This window comes from Phyllostomus hastatus, unplaced genomic scaffold (assembly GCF_019186645.2).
Source record: "Phyllostomus hastatus isolate PE091 unplaced genomic scaffold, TTU_PhHast_1.1 phas_scaffold_345, whole genome shotgun sequence".
Classification (NCBI taxonomy): domain Eukaryota; kingdom Metazoa; phylum Chordata; class Mammalia; order Chiroptera; family Phyllostomidae; genus Phyllostomus; species Phyllostomus hastatus.
The window spans coordinates 4,371,072-4,391,157 of record NW_025334024.1 but is presented as its reverse complement, the minus strand read 5'-3'; the positions used below and the strand labels follow the sequence as shown (position 1 = coordinate 4,391,157).

Below are 20,086 nucleotides of genomic sequence, written 5' to 3'. Positions count from 1 at the left end.
CCAGGGTTTACTGACCCAGGCCCTCTGACACTCTGGCCTCTGATCTCCTCCAGGAGACAAACCCAGCACAGCTCCGCCCAGAGGCTGTGCTACACTGCAGTGTCTTCTTTCCATCCCAGCTGTGTTGTGGGCATGCCCCCCTTTTCCTGAAGTATTTCTTGCATGTATATATTTCATGTCCTTCCTAGAAAGGATCAGAGAAAATAATCAGACACGAGAACAGTGGGAGTTCTGAAAGCCTGAACTGGGGTCAGTTGCAGATGAGGGGGAACTGAGCTTTGTTCCTGCTGGTGGTGAAAAGCCACTCTACCGCTCAGGCTCGCTTCCGTAAGGGGTATGGGGAGGTCGGAAGGCCTCGTGGTGTGTTTCCCTGACTGCAGGCCTTTCCTGTGGGCGTCATCAAAGCAGCTGGGAAAGGAGCTCTTGATGTACCTTTCTTGACTCCATTTTTCATCTGACATTGGCAGGGTTGCTTAAAACCTAGGGCAGTTTCCAGCTTTGCCTTTCTTGTGTATTTGATAAAGCTATTAGAAGAGTAGGGTTATTAACGACATGAATATTTTTATAAGGCGTTGTGGCAGACTGAGGAACGAACTTCAGGCACTTTGTTTTGTTCTGTCCTCATAGCACCCATTTACTGAGCATCTGTGTGTGCTGAGCCCTCCACCAGGCTTTGGAAAGGCATGTATTTATTGGGTTGGCCAAAAAGGTAGTTTAGTTTTTTCTGTGAAATAAAAGACACATTTTTTCATTTTCACCAATAATTTTATTGATTTGGATATTTTGAGTGTGTTGTCTATCTCCTGTGTGGTATAACATTGTTTTCAGTTAATGTCTTGATTTGATCACTGTCAGCTTCAATTGGTCTACCCACCATGGAGCATCGTCCAGCAAGAAATCTCCAGCACGAAACGTCGCAAACCACTTTTGACACATTTGATCAGTCACAGTGCCTTCTCCTCCATATGCTGCACAGAATTTGTATGTGTTTCAGTTGCGTTTTAAAATAACAAAGCATAATGTGCCCAAAATGTTGCGTATTTTCTTCCATCTTCCAATATTAAAATGGCTACACAAAAATTCACCAATTTTGATAGATTTAAAAAAATGCACACTGATGTTTGCATTTGTTAGACAGCTGTTATGACAGCTATCACAGTACAATCTAACAAAATTGTTTCGAATGAAGTTAAAGAACTAAGTGCTACTAGAGAGCTGTCATACAGAAAAAACCAAACAGACTTTTTGGTCAACCCAATACTTGTAATTCCTATTATTTACTCTCCCATGTGAATTTACCATATTTTGCCATGTATAATGTGCTCCTGTGTGTTAATGCACAGGAGCAATGTTTTGTGTGCATTCTACACAGGATTATTATACCCCTTATTATAACCATGGTATGCAGTCATACTCATGTATGATGCACACCCTTATTTTTCCCTCATATTTGGGCAAAATGTGTATTATACATGGCAAAATATGGCAACCGTCGTATGTTTCATCTCACTCGGCTCTTACAGGGCAAAGTAATTCTTGTGGTCAGTGGCATTTTCTTTCCCACTGACTATAAATCCTGTGAAATCAAGCACAGAATCTTTTTTTTTACTCAAACAATATTTTTAAACTAAAAATTGACTTTAAGATATGTTAATCCTCTAGAGGAAGTAGAATGTTTCACTCTTACATAAAAGAGAGAGAGTAAAAGGTTTTTCTTAACGGTTTACAGCTTTAGCTTTAAAAACTTGTTTTTTGGAAATAATTTCAAATTTATAAAAGTTACAAAATAATAAAAACAGTACAATAGTACCTCCTTACCCCTCATTTCTTCCATGAACATGTGGGGAATACTCACTCTTCCAGGAAGTAGAAATCCCAACCAAAACTCCTCAAGGTGGTGTACACCTTGCAGAGATGCTGATAACCATTGGTACCAGCTTCTTCTCAGTCCCCTGTTATCTCAGTCATAAAACTGAAATAACTGTATTTTGTATTGGTGAAGAATAGCTGCTCACTTTCAGAAGCTTGTGCATTTTAAGGATTGAAAATAAATCTGTGACAAGAGGATGTAATTCATGTATATTTTGATAGATTTGTTTATTGTTACATGTGAGCCAAGGTTAAAAGAAATTACATTGGAGTTTAAAATAGCTCCGGTTTAGCCATTTGTCAAGTGTTAAAGTATTTTAGCATCGCATAATTGGTAGTTAGCAGTTGTTTATGGTGTCTTTTTTGTAGTAAATATTTTCATCAAGTTCTAATCTTTTGTCAGTCAGTTCTTGAAGATAACACAGGTGCAAACTTACAACTTCTCTGCAAAATGGGTATATATGCATAGTTGTACAATGATTTTTGTTCATTTACTTTTTACAATTAATTTTTTTATCCTCACCTGAGGACTTTTTTTTTATTGCTTTTAGAAGGAGAGGAAGGGAGAGAGAGAGAGAAGCATCCATTGGTTGCCTCCTGTACACACCCAGACTGGGATCGGCACCCGGACTGAGGTTGCCTATGCCCAGGACAGGGATCAACCCTCAACCTAGGTATGTGCCCTGACTGGGAATTGAACCCGCAACCTTTTGGTTATGGGACAGCGCTCCAACCTACTGAGCCACACTGGCCAGGGTGACTTTTTACACTTAATTTTTGACTAGATAAGGTATTTACGTGATTCAGAACTAAAAACTCTGAAAAGATGTACATTAAGGCACAGGTGGCAAACACAAGGCCCGCGGGCCGAATCCGGCCCTCCACCTTGTTTTATCCAGCCAGGCACCTTGTTTCTACCCAGCGGCAGCGCTGAGCTCTCAATTAACTTTTAAAGAGTAGTTACATTTATACAGTCCTAAAATTGCATTCGGCCCTTTGAAGGCAACTGTGAGGCTGATGTGGCCCCTGGTGAAAATGAGTGTGACGCCCCTGCTCTAAGAAATCACCCCCTCTTCACTACCTTTGCGTGGTTTCCCTGCAGCTCCATGTAGGTAACGGTTACATTCTCTTTGTGGTTCTTTTTCCACTATCTCTTTATGCAAACACCAATAGCTATTTCTCTCTTCCTCTCTTTTTTACCTCCAAAATACTTCCTTTATTTAACAGTATCTTCGAGATTTCTCACTACCCATACATGAAATGCTTCCTCATTTCTCCCCCAGTGAATTTTTAATCAGATTAAAGGTATGCGTAACTGTGGAGAAATTATTGATAGAAGTTGTAATAAAAGTACATTTAGAATCTGTAGCAAACTTTTTCAAATAATACTTTAAAAATAAAGAATTAAGTAAAAAATAGTATAATTGCAAGTAATGGGGGGGGGTCTTTCCCTGGAACCTTTCTAAGTGTTCTGTTGGCCAGGAGGTTGCTCCCGCCGGCTAGTGCAGGAAGTCTGTGTGCACCAGGAGCTTGGGCTCACGTTTCTTCCTCTGCTCCTCCTCCACCCTCTTCTCCATCTTCCCTGACACGTTTATTAGACTATTTGGAACTTTAGTTCTCTTACTGGATTGACAAGATCACTCTTCTAAAAAGACTTTAGATTGTATATGAACTCAAATAAGAAAGTGTGCTTAGAAGTTTGATACATGAGCATTTCATTTTTATTTTCAGTTTTCTAGGAAGAAAATTTGCCTAAAGAAAATAACCTAGCTATCCTGTACAACATTTTGGTTGTCATCTTTATGTGTCTTTCCCACATTCTGAATTAATGTACACAGGGTTCTTATTCATAAGGGAAGATAAAATGGAGCTGTTTACCATAATATCTCTACTCTTTATATTAAATAAACCAGTGTAATTCTACTTGAGTAATTCTTAGTTGACTTTTTAAATTTAGGTATTTAAAGTTAATAATTTTCTGATTTCCAACACTTTCTATTTTCTAGTAGGTCTTTTCTCTGGCAGTCTGTGTTTGTTTGATCTGCCATAATCTCTAAAAATACATATTTTTTTAAAAGTTCTGTTTCTTGTGTTTGCTGGGTTTACTAATTTCTCCCATCACTTTTTTAAAATCCTCCTTTGAGGATTTTTATTTAACTGCTTTGAGAGAGAGAGAGAGAGGAAGGGAGGAGAAACAGAGACAGACATCGATGGGTTGCCTCTCGTACACACTCTGATCGAATCTGCAACCTAGGTGTGTGCCTTGCCTGAAAATTGGACACACGACATTTTGGTGTGTGAGATGATGCTCCAACCCACTGAGCTGCCTGGTCAGGGCTTTCCCCCTCATGTTTATTATTTCTATTGCTGGTGATTTTTCTTCACTTTGGTGTCCATTCATATGTGAGGACTGAAATCATTAGTATTTTAATGAGTGTGTGTTTTCTTGGCAGTTAGAAAGGTCATTGTTTTTCCACCAGGCTTTTCCTGTGATGGATGTTTTCATCAATCCAAAAAGTTCCCTTGTGCCCCTCTGTAATCAGTCTTTCCCCAGACCTTGGCAGCCATTGATCTGCTTTCTGTCTGTATAGTGTTACCCTAGAATATTATGCAAATGCAGTCCTACAACATGTAGCATTTCAAGTGTGGCTGCTTTCACTTAGCATGATCCTTTTGACAGCCATTGAGTAGTAATTTCATTGAATAGATGTACCACGTCCATCTCTTGGTGGACATTTTGTTGTTCATGGTTTTTGGCGGTTATGAATAGAGCTGCTGTAAATATCAATATAAAGGATTTTTTAAAAAATGGACATAGTTCTTCATTCCTCTTGGGGAAGAACCTGGCAGTAAGTAACTTTGTAAGAAACTGCCAAGCTCTCTTCCAAAGGGACTACCATTCTGCATCTGTATCAGCCATGAAGAGCGGTCCAGTTGCTCCACCGCATGAGCAGTTAGTATTCTTGGGAATATTTTATTTTTAAGATTTTATTTATTTATTTTTAGATAGGAGAAAGGAGGGAAGAAGAGGGAGAAAAACATCAAAGTGAGAGAGAAACATAAACCAGTTGCCTCTTGTAAGTGTCCTGACCAGGGACCGAACCTGGAACCCGGGCATGTGTCCTGACTGGGAATTGAACTGGTGACTTTTTATAGTTTACAGGATGATGTCCAACAACTGAGCCACACCAGTCAGGACTTTTTTTTTTTTAATAATTTCATTTATTTTTAGAGAGAGGGAAAGGGAGGGAAACAGAGGAAGAGAAACATCGATGTGAGAAAAGAAGAGTATTTTTTCCCGGTCTGTGGCTTGTGTTTCTATTTTCTCTTGAGTAAATTTTGAGGCTTGTATTTAGAGTTAAAGGTCTCTGTAGTAGGACTATAAAGGAATACCAGTCAGCAGTATCGTTTCTTTACCTACATCTCACCTCCACCTTTCTCTTCTTTATTTTCACACAAAGATACCTTTCTCTTGCCTGAGTGAAATCAACATAAGCTTTTTCCCAGTGTTGAAGATGATGAAGACCCTCAGAGCTCACTGAGCTCACAATGAAGTATTTTTAAATTGTTGTGCAACTCTGCTTATTTTCACCATTACTTTTTCCCCTAGTTATTTTTGTTTAACAATCAGCAGTTCTAATCCACATCAACTGTAGATTTTTGAAAGTGGTGACAGGTATGTAGGTAAACTAATTTACAGAGCTCATACAGTGGCTCTTCATCTTCATTACATTTTCTGGACAGCCACACTGGGTATAGTATGGGGTATCCTTATCCCTTTGGACTAGGCAGCTTATTGAGCCTAGCGTCAGTGGGCACATTTGGAGTTCCCATCTCCTTCATGGCAAATTTCTGGATCTAAGTGTCCAAGAGTCACACTTCTTGAAACGCAGTCCATGGATGCACTTGCGAACATCGATGTATTCTCTGATGACTACCTTGTTGATGGCAGAATGACCCTTCTTCTCACCATCCGCCCCTCACCCCCCTTGTGGCAGCTATCCTGCTGGGCCCTGGTTGGAAAGGAAAAGCTTCACAACATTACATTCAGTGCACAGTTTCTTTGTGGACTTCGGCATGTATATGTAAATGCTGTGTCAAGATGTTTTTGTTTTTTAATATACATTTACAATTTTGGTAGCTTCTGCAAAAGAGCTATCCAGAAATGTTTTCCCCCAGAATGTCAATGCATTCTTATCAATAGGCTGTGAGAGTTAGTTGTTAACTTATTCACATTTGCAATAATAATGGGTAACGTCCATTCGTGTGGTATTTAGTTACTGGTTGTTTTTGAATTACATGCTTATAAATTCCCCTGCAGGTTACTAGACTGTCAGCTCCATTTTAGCAGAGGAACCATAACTCTGTCTACCATCTTTATTCTTAGGACCGATCATGGTGCATAGCACTCAGTAGTTGCTAAATAGTTAATCGATTAAATGAATAAATAATTAGTGAGGTTTTCTCTTTTGTAGAAATGTAGTCACAATGATTCTTCTTGTCAGGGACTTATTTCTGGAACCCTGGAGGGAGAGTATGAATTGCCAGGCACTTGTTAAACTTGCTTCCATGTAGTTTAATCAGTTGTCTTTCCAGAAAGTCACATTCAGAATTCTGTGCAGTTAGGGTTCACAACTAGGTTTATGTCTATCAAGTAATATGTTTATCTGTTCATCAGGTTTCAGTGTATTTTTAAGATAAAAATTACATATTTTTAAAGATCATTAAGCTCATTAGTATTTTCCTCTTTTGGATTTCCCTATCTTTCCATTTGAACCGCATTTTCTGCTTCTCTTTAGTATGTATGGCAGAGAAAACTGAAATGGAAGTAGTGGCATGAGTCAGCAGAAAGGTAAACGGAACAACTGGAAATGTTTGTTAGTCAAAAAACTCTCCTGTAAGCAGAAATCTGCTTATGAGTTTGGTGTACAAACCTGCTTTGCCCTGTTTCAAAATAAGCTTTAACAATTTCAGAGTGTTTTTTGACAGTTTTGTAGAGAAAGCTAAATAGTATTTTCTTGTTTGTTATTGGAAAATACGACACCTAGAAATCTCACCTTGCAGACCTTTGATTTATTTAATTAGGGAAGGGTTGTGGGGATTCTAACCCAGATATATTTCATGTGATTATTTTAATATGTGGTATTTTTTCCTGAAAGTATTAATATGTATAGTGTATGTGATCAGTGATTCTCTTTTTTCCAGTATATTTTTGGAGATTTTAGCCCTGATGAATTCAATCAGTTCTTTGTGACTCCTCGCTCTTCAGTTGAGGTAAGACAGAACTTTGTTTTATTGAGTATGTGTGTAAATAGAGTTAATGGTTATGTTTTAATTTTGATTTTTTAATTTATGCTCTTTGACAAGGAATTCCATTGTACAGAAAAGCGCAGAGACTAATATGAGAACGTCTGAACCCACCAGCCAGACTTGGCTAATACTAACACTCAACTATGTTTATAAATAGCAAAACATTGCAGATACAGTTGAAACTTCCATTATACATCACCCTTTTGCATTTCATTCCCCCTTCCCCAGAAGTAATGACTGCTGAAATTGCTAAGTATTGTTTTCTGACTGTGGTTTTCACCTTTTATTATGTGTGTGTATCAATAGATAGTATATTGTATTGTTTGATATGAAATGTCACAAATGGTTTCATACTATATTCATCGTTTTGTAGTTTATCTTAAGCTAATGTCCTTTAGATTTACCTGTACTGATGCATTTTGTTCTTTGATTTCAGTTGCTTAATACCATTGATTAAACATACCACAATTTATCCTTTTTACTGTTGAGGACCATTTAGGTCTTAGTTCTCCCACTATTACAAAAATGTTGCAAAAAACATATTTGTCATGGCTTCTCTTGCTCCTGTGGGTTTCTCCAGGATATATTCCAGGATATGTTCTAGGAGTGGAACTGCTGGATTGTGTAGGGGATAAACACCTGTAGATTTACTAGAGACTGCTGATCTGCTCAGTGGTTTTCACAGTCTGCCTTCCCATCAGCAATGCATGTGTGTTTTCTCTATCTCATTTAAAAACAAGCAAACAAAAAAAAACCTTGCTAATTCTTAGTATAGGCATACTTAAAATTTTTGTTAATCTCATGGGTTATAAAGAGATGGTCATTGTTTTAATTGACATTTCCCAGACGGCGAACAATTGAGTGCTGTTTGTTGGTAATATGTATTTCCAATCCTGTGAGTTACCTGATCTCTGTCCCTTGTCCCTGTTTTTTATCAAGTGATTTGTCTTTTTCTTTTTTCTTTTTTTTTTTTTAAGATTTTATTTGTTTATTTTTAGAGGAGAAGGGAGGGAGATAGACAGAGAGAGAAACATCAATGTGCGGTTGCTGGGGGTTATGGCCTGCAACCCAGGCATGTACCCTGGCTGGGAATCGAACCTGGGACACTTTGGTTCCCAGTCCGCGCTCAATCCACTGAGCTACGCCAGCCAGGGCTTGTCTTTTTCTTATTAATTTAAGAATTAATAATCTTTGGTTTTGCATATTAAAGGTATCTTTTCCTAGCATGGGGGCTTTTAAACTTCATATATGATGTATTTTTATTTTTCCCTGGGTAAGGGGAGTACACTTTTCACTTTAATGTCAAATGTGTTGACTTTTTTCCTCATAGTTTGTGGATTTTTGGTTTTAAAAAAATATCTTTAAGAAATTTTTCCCTTCCCTAAGGTAATAAAGACTTTTTTTTCTTCTAAAAGTCTTCAGGTTTTTGTTTTTACTTTAGTATATAATGCAACTGAAATTGAGGTATTGGTTTTTACATATGTGTGAAGTGGGCAGTAGAAGTTGTCCCAGCACCATTACTGAGGACTCGGCCCGTAAGTGCAGTAGCGCCCTGTCAGGTCGCATCTTCATATGTGCTTGGTTGGTTCTGCGTCTCCTGTTCTGTGTGCCTGTTGGTTTCTCTCTCCGTCAGCACTATACACTTTACACACCCTCTCCTGGGGACCTGGCCTGCAGCCCAGGCATGTGCCCTTACTGGGAGTCAAACTGATGTTGAGGATGAGGGTAGGGTATGAAAGGTGTTGTCTATCAAAATTACATGTGGTTCAGTATCTTGCAAAAGGGAAGTACAGGCTAAATAATGTGATAGGGCTGAGTTCCTGTCCTCAGTTACTACAATTTGGGTGTTTGGATTATAGTAATATGTAGGACACAGACTGTTTAATGTGGTGATGTGTGATTGGACTGGTGGGTGTGTGAGTGATGTTATCTCACTTCTGCAAAGTCATTTGGCCTCTTACCTTGTAGGTAAAATAATTGCATCTCCTACCTGCATTGTTCCTACCATGTGGCATAAATTAGAATCTAACACTATTCCTCATGTATTTTTTTGGCTGCTAAGAACTGGATAAAGCATTTTCGCCCTTTCACTTGGGGCCAAGAACTGAAACACAAAAATTTGAGAAATGAAAACTATAAAAAGTTTTATAAAAATATAAACCATTTATAAAAAACATAAATGTTTACATATAAAAACACTGTCTACAAAAGCATGGTTCCTTTCAGCTGAAAGGTTTTGTCTCTTTTAGTTTGCTTGTTTGAAAGCTCTGGTCGCTGGCAAGATAGGATGGTCAGTAATTTAACAAAATCAGAAGAAACAAATGGAGCTTGTGTATCTTAAAGACATTCCTGGGAGATATTGCAGGTTCCTTTTCAGACCACTGCCACAAAGCAAATATTGTAGTAAAAAGTGAGTCTCACAAATTTTGGTGTTTCCCACTGCATATAAAAATTTGTACTAGTCTGTTAAGTATGCAATAATATTGTCTTAAAAAATGGACATACCTTAATTAAAGATACTGTGTTGCTAAAAACTGCTCACTGTTATCTGCGACTTCAACAGGTAATAATCTTTTTTGTTGGTGGAGGGTCTTGCCTCGGTGTTGGTATATTTTCTCTGAATTCTCTGCAAAGAGCATTTGTAAAATGAAGTACGATAAAATGAGGCATGCCTATATACATTTTTAAAAGGTAATTGCTATCTTTTCTAAAGCTGTGTTCTAGTTTAGAAGCCAGGGTGATTTAAAAATGAATTTCTCCAACTTTAAAATTCAGTCAACTTATGCATAACTGTGTTTTGAATCCCAATCATAATCATGTTATTGGTGTTAAAAATAGGGAAACAATGCAAATTGTTCTGGAAACCTCCCAGGCTCTCATCATTGGAGACAACATATAAACCTCAGTCTGCTACTGAGTAACAAGTCCAGGATAGCATAGTACATGCACAGGTGTGTGTGTGTGTGTGTAGTGACGGAATTAAGACAGTTATTCTCAGTGGTTTGGAGATTTCAGAGGAGAGATTTAGGGTTTGTGAAGGTCTTTGAGATACCAGAACAAATTATGACAGCACTAAAAAGATTTTAAAACATTAAACAAAGGTCCCAACAATTTCTTTTTTAAATTCTCACCCAAGGACATATTTTTGTTGGTTTTAGAGAGAGAGGAAACATCGATTGATTGCCTTCTTGTAGGCAGGCACCCCTGCTAGGGAATCAAACCTGCACTCTGGGTATGTGCTCTGACTGGGAATCAAACCTGCAAACTTTTGGTCTTACTGGACAGTGCTCCAACCAACTGAGCCACACTGGCCAAGGCAAAGGTCCCAAGTCTTAACAAGACTGTTAGCAGTATTTCAGAATGAGGTGATTTAACTGTGTCTAACATAACTAGATTACAGTTTTTTTGCATTTTTCAATTGACCTTTGTGTGATTTTAAGTTCTTGCTTTGGTCTTTCTATTTTGCATTCTTATAAATAGCTGCATAAATAGGAAACTTTAAACAATAAATACAATTTATTCTGCTGTGTATTTATTACACCCAATTACCATAGACTAAAGTGCTTCTTAGGAGTGGTGGAAGTTTTGTTCAATTTAAGGTGACATATGCCTCTAGAGGGAAAAAAAAAGGAAGAAGAAGAAGATGATGATTACTCACTCACACTTCCTGTGGGCCAGAACTCATTCCAGCATACATCAATTCCCACAGTTACACTCTTACCAGATTAGTATATCAAAATAAGTGTGTTAAATACACTAACAGAAAATGGCAGTTTTGCCAAGGAGACTGCTGGGTGGTCTCTTTTCAGATCCTTGCTTCTACCACTTAACTAGATTTTGAAATATGGGGAAGTTAAAAACACCCCAAAACTTTTAGTGCCTTAAAATTGTATAGATTTCTATCACCAGGGGGCACCCCAGTGTCATTGATAGAAAATTTTGGGAAGGCATTCTGTGTATGGGAGTCTGCTAAACTACTTATCTGACTGCAGAGGGACATGACCGCAATTTGTGGCTTCCTCAGATGCACCTTTCTGCTTTATATGTCTGCACCAGTGGTAAATGCTGGAGCACCCGGTGTGAGTGTTTGAGTGCTGTGTGGAATGAATGGTTTTTGCACTTCATGTGCAAGGCCAGTGTAGTTCATCTCCACACACAAAATGCTTTCTCCTTTTGTGACAGTGTGAAGAATACTGGGGTGCCCCTGCATGGTGGAAATATGTGCAGCTCTCAAGTCCTGAATGCGGTCAGTTGCTTTTGAATAGCACTGCATAGCTTCTTATTTGCCATTAATTCTCTGGAGGGAGACCTTGGTTACTTGGAATGAAAAGCTTTTATCTCTGATTATTGAATCGACTTGCTAAGAGTTAATTGGAGAAATCAGCTGAGGAAGCCACTTAAGCAGAAATTCTTAATAATAGTTGACATGGGAATTACCTGGTACCTCTGAATGTTGCAGACTTGGGGACCCCACGCAGTCATGGGGCCATTGTACTGCCAGTGCTGCAGTGAGCAGACTTTGAAAAACACTGGTTTTTGTTCTACTGTTGCCTTCAGGTGACTATTTAATTTGTCTGCTTCCCTTCCCTTCCCTTCCTAAACTTGATATGAAACATACCCATTTTAAATATTTCCAACTCTTAAGTATTATGGAATAGCTAGGAAGGAGAAAACTTGGATGTATTTATTATGTCTTTCTGCTTTTTACAGAGGTCAACTCTGTAGGGAAGCTAGAGGGACCTAATGGCAAGGTCAGACACTTGCCATTTTGCTTGATCTCTTCCAAACAAGGAATGGGATTTCTAGTCCTTAATTTTGTTATTTTTAAGGTATTATATTAAAAAGGGAGCCACAATTCCCAGACTTTTCCTTCCCAGTGGCCTTTTTCCACTCCCTGCTCATGGGTCGGGTCCTGGCCTCTGCTGGCTGTGCTGACCTATACTGATTATGAGCACAGAGTGCGGGTGGTCACCAAGAGTCATCTTTACTGGTGGACAAAGCCAGGTGGCTGTGGCATTTATGAGGAGTCACTAACATCCTGTGAAGCAAAGTATATGTCATAAGCATTTTATTGCAGCTGATTTACATGCCAATTAGAGTTTATTTTTATTTTTTTTTGCCTCATTTTTGGATCTGTTTAATAACTATATTTAAAAGCATTCCTATGGTAGTTTTTCTTAAATGAAGATGATTTAATTGTACTGTCTCTCCATGTGTGTTATTTTAGTAGAAATTTCATGAAAAGTTACACGTATAAAGAGTTTTAATGAAATGTTTTAATTAAAGTAGCACATGTTGGGTTTTACCATTTTCTGAATTAATATTCTTTTGATTCCCTTTGCAGCTTCCTCCATACAATGGAACTGTTCTGTGTGGCACACAGGCTACCGATGAGCTACCCGATGGTGAGCTGCTTCTCTCCTTCATCTGGTCATATGTGCTGGGTGGGCAGGGCACCTGCAAACAGTGTTTTCCTGGTCAGTTGTACTTTCTGAATAACATTCCCTTACAGCTTGATGTTTTGGCTGTAAAATATAGTGGATTTAATCACTGAACCACTTTGACTAATGGATTAAAGTTTATTCTGTGCCTCATAGTGTCAGACATTCAAGGTTTAGTTAAGGAAGTGATGTTCAGTTCTTTGTTTTCCTTAGCAACTCTCAGCGCACAGGTGTGTTCCTCACAGCCAATGGTTTTTGTCAGAGTTAGCAAACTTCCGGTCTGGGGGCCAAGGCTGCTGGGCCCAGGGCCTGCGAATCTCTGAGGTGTGCTCTTTGCACAGCTAGATGGCAGCTTGAATCTGTTGTTCCTGCAGTTTTGCATTTATGACCCCATCCTCACTAATGCTCTTGGGAATTCAGGTAACCTCTTTACCTCTTGCTTCGTTACATTTTTTTTTGATCTATGTCACAGACAATGACCTGGTTCCTGGAGATGGTGCTTGCTGAGATGCGATGACTTTGCATTATTTAGGTGCCCAATATTTAAATAACAGCAGGGGCCTTTGATTGCTGCAGGCCATCATTACTCGGTCAGATCTGTCTAGATCATTTTTTTTTCCAGTTTGAGTCATATCAAAGGCCCTTGCTGCCCATGGAGAAACTAAAAGCTAGGTCTTTTCTTTGAGAGTCTGGGATTTGGTTCCTTGTTTTAACATGGTCAGACCTGTGAAAGGGGTTTTAATTATAGTTTAGGTTTAAATGTAAAACTTGAAACGATTATTCAAACTCTTTATAGTAAAATTAGAACGTGTATCGAGAATTATTAGCAGTTTTATGAGAAACAATGATACAGGAAATCATAAGGGAAAGGGCAGTTCTAGTGATGGCTTAGGTTGGGCATAAAATAAGTGAAGCCAGAGGGACCTAAAGGCTCTCGCCCTGCTGCCCAGCCTCTGGAGCAGCTTTTTTATCTGGTCAGGAGAGTTCTCTGTGCCCATGTGCTTGTGCACATAGTGAGCCTGCTGCAAATGTCTACTCAGTGCTTTAAAGTGTTTCATTATTTTTCCTTTCTTGTTACACCTTTCTTTCTATTTCATTTAATGGCCCCACCATCTTCCCAGTGGCGTAGGCTAGAGATCGGAGGCTGCACTGCCAGTGCTGCAGTGAGCAGACTTTGGGAAATGCCGTGCAAAGATGTAATTGTTTTATTTGAGCTGGTTTTCCTTCTTCCAACAAATGCAGTGCCTACCTGACCTGAGCATTGAGTTCCCTATGTACTACTATATTGATTGGGTTCTTCAGAGCATGAGTTTTCAGGACTTGCACTAGTCTTCCAGCCTGACAGACTGGGCTTTGGGTTGACCTCTCTGCCTTGCAGTGCAGTAGACACGTGTGTCCATGAGAAGTGTTCCTGGGTAAGAAAAGGAACTGTTCTGGGTAGGAGTCTGCCTCCCAGTGGTGTCATCAGATGCTATACTGGATACATGTTTGGTAATAGCCGTAGCATATTGGAATAGTTCCATTAACATCACATCACATTCTAGAATGTTTTACAGTGTGGTAAGATTAACAATTGATATGTGGAAGGCACTGTGTCTGTTGGAAATAATCAAAATCTCGCGCAGGCTGCATGACACAATGCATACTGGATTTTAATGTTACTTTACAAGGTACACCACAGTCTGCAAAGGGTAGCCTCCATGTGGGGAATGTTCTTCACTTCTTTAGATACGTTGGTTTCAGTTCATATAATAGCATTGCACACAGTTCACCTTTAGGTGTAATAATAGAGAAAGTAACTGTCCTTGGGGGATTCTTTTTAAAATAAGGAAACAACACAAACAAAAAAAAAATCAGTGCTCAGGAGCCAAAGGATTCAAATTGATCTCTTGGTGGCTTTACATGTAAACTAGCTGGTAGGTGTAATAGGAACTTTTTGTTGTTGTACAGGTCCCTCCCCTACCTGACCCAACCCCAAGGAAGGGGTGTTTTGTCAAAACAATGAAGGATTAGACTAGGCCCTCACCCTCCCACTAACTTGCACACAATTAATTGACTTCTCTCCGGGGCTGTTTTTTTCTGCTTATAAAAAGACTTCTGAGGTAAAATATATCTACGGTAGTTCTCTGTAATGGAACATGATTCTTTTGGTATTGCGATTTTTTTTCTTGAAATACATGCCTTGAAAAAAAGTTGGCCTTTTATGATAGACTTGGAGAAATTTTCACTTACGCACTAAAAATGAATTATAATGCATGTGTTCTTTTCTTAACTTCAAAATTTATAACTTTGTTGTATTAGTTATAAGCTGACATTGATGCTTGGTGTCTGTTGAAGGACACAGTGGATTCTGAAACTCAACCTAGTGTCAGAAATATGAAAAAATGCACATCTTAGAATGGATGGAATACCTAGATTGTTCTCAGCTGGGAGGAAGGGCTTCTGAAGTATACTTTTATATGGAAGGTTAATTCTTGGTGTTGTTTATACTTTTTGAATCACTAAATTACACTAAAATTACACTAACTAGAGAAGCCATAACATACAGCAATGGTTAAGTCTCTCAGTTTGTCATCATGAGTTTCTTTTAATTGTCGGAAAAACCTGTGCCCTACTCTTGGGCATAAAAGTAAGCTAGTAATGTCAGATTTAATTGACAGGTGTTTTCAGGCAGGCAAAATATTAATTTGCTTTTTATTGTAATTTTGTTTTAATTTCTACCTTCTGAAAGTCTCCATTTTAGCTACCCTGAGAGTAGAATATAAATACAGGCTGTTTTTTTTTAATCCCCAAATTAAATACAGTTTTATAGTTATTTTAGGAAATTATTTATTCAGCACAGAAATAAAATGTCAGCTTTGTTAATTAGAAGACTTTAATGTTTTATTTTTCAAAGAGAAAAATGAATAATTATTGATACTTTCATAGTTTATATAACTATTCTTAACTAATGGGATATTTACTGACTTTTTTTTCTAAATAGGACAAGAGTATCAAAGAATTGAGTTCGGCGTTAATGAAGTGATTGAACCCAGTGACACGTTGCAGAGAGCTCCCAACTACAGTATTTCAAGCACATTGAATCCTCAGGCCCCTGAATTTTTTCTTAGTTGCACAGCTTCCAAAAACACCCCTGATGATGTAGACAAAGAAGCGAACTGCAGCTCCGTTGACTGCCAGTACCCAGGCTCTTCCCTTGATCTGGACGGCAGTCCCAATGCGGAGGTGGAAATTTTGGAAAATGATGGCGTCTCAGGTGGTCTTGGACAAAGGGAGCGTAAAAAGAAGAAAAAACGTCCCCCTGGATATTATAGTTACTTGAAAGATGGCAGCGAGGGTAGTATTTCTACAGAAGCCCTGGTCAATGGCCATGCCAATCCCGTAGTCCTGAACAGTGTGGGCACAGAGGATGTAGAGTTGACGGGCGATATGCCCTTGCTGGGGACACCCAGGACTTGTAGCAGCCCTCAGGACTCCACAGACTTCGTCAGTGACGATGTGCCTGGTGGCTCTTTCCCCCGAGCCCTGGACAGCAACGCTAGGACTGCAGGGCAGCCCGAGGGCTGCCAGGGGCCTGACTTTGAACAGTCCTGCCTCCCTGCAGAGGCTGGCAGGGACAGCCTGTTGAGGACAGCTGTGGCTCACCCTTATGTTGGGACTGATACTACTGAAAACCTTGGAGTTGCTAATGGACAGATACTTGAATCCTTGTGTGAGGGCTCAGCTGCCAATGGGGTGGAGCTGCACACTGTGGAAAGCACGGACTCGGACCCAGCTAAAGCCGAGAGCACTTCCCCTCCTGCCGATGCCCTGGCCTCTGTGGCTGGCTCCACTCCCGTCAGTCAGCCTAAGTCATGGGCCAGTCTTTTCCATGATTCTAAGCCCTCTTCCTCCTCGCCCGTGGCTTCTGTGGAAACTAAGTATTCCCCTCCTGCCACGTCTCCCCTGGTCTCTGAAAAGCAGGCTGAAGTCAAGGAAGGGCTTGTTCCAGTTTCAGAGGATCCCGTAGCCATAAAGATTGCAGGTATAGTTCAAAAGATACAGGTCAAAAGTGAAGAGGGGAGCAGATCTCATCGCCTGTTGAGTGAGAAGTTTGAGACAGTCTGGGCTTATAAACTGTGGTGATAGATTATTACCCAGAGCAATAGTAGATTACCTGTGTGTTAATAGAAACTTCTGAAGATGCCTGTGCCTTAAATGTCCTAAAAGCAAAATAATATATAAGCAGAATGGGAGGGGGTTGTCATGCCTCTGTGTCAAGTGCAAATTTTATGTCTGTTACCAGTTCTTTTTTATTGACAAACAACATTTCTATTTCTTGCATTTTGATCAGTTCTGCTCCATTGTGACTGTATAATGGACTTGTCCTGTGTGTTACACCCATTGTGCAACTTTGGTGTGATAATCCCTGATTTGACCTCACTCTGCACTGTTTCTTTTCTATATTTCTTAAGATATAAGAAAGAATTTGGGGTTTTTCTTTTTAATGCCTGTTTTGGATTGAGTAAATGGATTTACTTAGTTTTAGCACATCAAGGTCAGCTCTTGGCACAAAAAGAAAAACTGTAACAGTTTGACTCACATGTTTTATTTTGAAGTGCTAAATTCAAAAGTAGAACTAATTCACAAAAATATAAAGCTGCATAATTTGCAGTTGTTTTTTAAATTGAAGTAGAAAGTCAGAAATATAGAAGAGCATGTATGTTTATATGTATCTAAGAAGTCAGCCATTTCTTCAGGCTTCATTGTACAAGTTTAGCAACCTACTCCTCAGATTCTTACCCCATTAGCTGAGTTAAAATAAGCTGTCTGTAGGCTTTATGTGACATTTTCTGATTTAACATTTTGGAACACCTGACAGCATTACCAGGATGAGGGCAAATGCAGTAGCAAGCTGTAAAATCCATAACCTTTTATGAATGGTCAGAATTCTGTCAACTGTAAACATTCTTTTTTATGAATGGTCAGAATTCCATAAAATATAAAACATTCTTTTGATGGCAATAAGATGATGGCAAGCAATCTTTTTTTTTTTAAGTGAGCATTTTATTCCATATATAAAATACATTATTTTGAATACTTTTGGTGCCTGGAGTTCTCTTAAAATGAGAAGGTAATTGGTAGGCCAATCATCTTGGGCTTCGTACCTATTTTTAAGAGCCAGGTGATTTTTTTATTATGACTTCTGGAATATATTCATTGCAAGGAATGCTGTTACAGTCAGGATAAGACAGTTATAAGTCTCTGTATAAATCATTAAGTTAAAAGCTTATTTTAACCTATGAGAGATGATGCATGGTGGGATGCTTTCAAAAATGTACAGTCTGAGTTGAAAGTCTTGAAAGTAATGTAATTAAACCTTTGTTCCTAAAAATTACTTCACAAAGGAAAACCTCTATTCCTGGGAAATTCTCTCAATCTTTATTTACAATAAGAAAGTTTCATTTTAAATGTTTTAAAACATTCTAGCTATATGACTTTAAATATGGTTTGATACATGGTTTGAACATAGTTTGCTTTGTTGCACCTGTGTTAAAGTCTAGTTAACCCGCTTGATCTGGTGTTAACCTGTTTTGTGAAACACGTTGAACGTGGGGGATCTTAGTCACTGGTGCTAGTGGAGAGCATGGCCCCAGTCCAAGTCATTAGTTTTGCATTGATGTAGTGTGTTCCCTCATCCTCCCCACACGTTTATTTTCTTAATCCTATTTTGAGTAGGCCAGTTACAAAGATGAGTAAATGATCTGAGCAAAAGTTTAGTTCCTCATAAAATACTTTATTCTTTTGGGACTGTTTGTGGAGCATTAGAAGTACAGGATGTAGTTGCTGACTGTTTTCATATCACTTTCTGTAAGCTAATGCAGTGAGAGTAGTCACACGGAACAACGCTTGGAATCATATGGAGTTTAGGTAAAGTATTGTTTGGAATTCTTTTCTCTTTGTCAAATTCTCCATATTTTTATGATTTGCTTCATAAAAATGATAAAGATATATTCAATTTATTATGTCAGATCTACTACCACAAACTGCCCTTCAGTGGGCATACTTTTTGGCATAGGCCCACTTATTTTAAACAGCATGTCACTGAAATTCTAGCTCCATTAAAAGATACCGATTTTGGTTATTGTAGCATTTGCTCTTCATCAGCGTCTCACTGGTTCTACTGAGAGAGCAGTTTTTTGTTTATCATTACACTTACTAGCTTTTGGGGAAGAGGGAGAAGGGAGCCGTGCAGACATTGTCAGCTGTTTGGAGGTTCGAGTTTCCAGATTACCGGCCCTGCTGTCAATCTCTGCTTAAAATGCCAGCTGATCTTTGTGTAACCACAAGTGAGATACAAATTAGGACAACAAATGAACTGTGATAGAATACGAATCACATATAAGGCATTTTGAAGTGAAATATGACCAGCTCTTGATTGCTTGTAAACTGTTTACACATTGCATTAGTGATTTCTGCTGTCAACTTCTTGGTGGCAGGGCCATCTTCACAGTGTATATTATTCGTCAACATTGTGTTCTATTGGGTGTTTCTTCTTAAGTATAAACTCTGTTTAAGAAGGAGATAGAAGCCCTGGCCAGGTGGGTCAGTTGGTTGAAGTGTTGTCCTGTACACCAAAAGGTTGCAGGTTCGATCCCCATTCGGGGCACATGCCTAGGTTGTGGGTTTGGTCCCTGTTAGGGTGTGTACGGCAACTGATCCATGTTTCTCTCACAACAGCATTTCTCTCTCTCTTTCTCTTTCCCTAAAAGTCAATTTTAAAAAAATATCTTCAGGTGAGGTTTTAAAAAAGAAAAGAGCAATGGAAGGGTAGAATACTTGAGAGGAAATCCCATTAATGGAGAGAACAACACAATCGTTACAAGTTGGATCTACTCAGGAAAATGAATTCCTGTGCCTGTATTTAGTTGAAATGTGAACAAAAATTTAGCTTATTGTTGATCTTTGTTTTGGGGGTTTATAAATCATATTTATACTCCCTCCTCCAGCTTGGGAAATGATTTCTCAATTTTGCATTTTCTCTTCAAATTCTCCAAAGTAGTGATAACGTAGCATGCCCTAAGCTAAAAAGAGGTGTAGTACCTGTTGGCAAGAATCCACCCTTGTGGATTGAGAGTTCAATCCATATCTGATTCAATATGTATATGTCCTTGCTGGTATTTATAACATGTCTCTTTTTATAGAACTAAACTGAAAGCCCCTCACTCAATAAAACATAAGCTGGTCTGTAATCAGTGAATAATGGTACATTTGGGTTGCTTTGCTGTCCTCCACATGATGAGGTAACCAAAATAGTATGTTCTTCCAAAGTGATGTAATGAGGAAAAGAAAAACAGTTGGAGAATGTTCTGGACCATTAGGAAGATGACAGAGAAGCAGGTCAACGCGACATATCAGAATGTCAGTCATGGACCAACTGTTGAGCCTTAAGAATTGATGAAAGTTCTGCAACTTGCATTTTCATG

The 20,086-nt window shown here is 38.8% G+C and overlaps 1 protein-coding gene across 3 annotated transcripts in view; it reads left to right on the top strand.

Annotated features, from left to right (window-relative positions):
- Positions 1–20,086, top strand: part of USP10 (ubiquitin specific peptidase 10) — a 60,069-nt gene that overhangs the window by 18,490 nt on the left and 21,493 nt on the right. The window contains exons 2-6 of one of the 3 annotated variants that reach the window (XM_045818608.1): positions 6,669–6,721; positions 7,075–7,143; positions 11,362–11,425; positions 12,524–12,584; positions 15,604–16,644. In XM_045818608.1, the coding sequence (XP_045674564.1) occupies positions 11,399–11,425; positions 12,524–12,584; positions 15,604–16,644 (1,129 nt within the window). In that variant the 5' untranslated portion in view covers positions 6,669–6,721; positions 7,075–7,143; positions 11,362–11,398. The remainder of the gene's footprint in view (positions 1–6,668; positions 6,722–7,074; positions 7,144–11,361; positions 11,426–12,523; positions 12,585–15,603; positions 16,645–20,086) is intronic. The other 2 variants (XM_045818607.1, XM_045818606.1) reach the window with 2 other exon arrangements.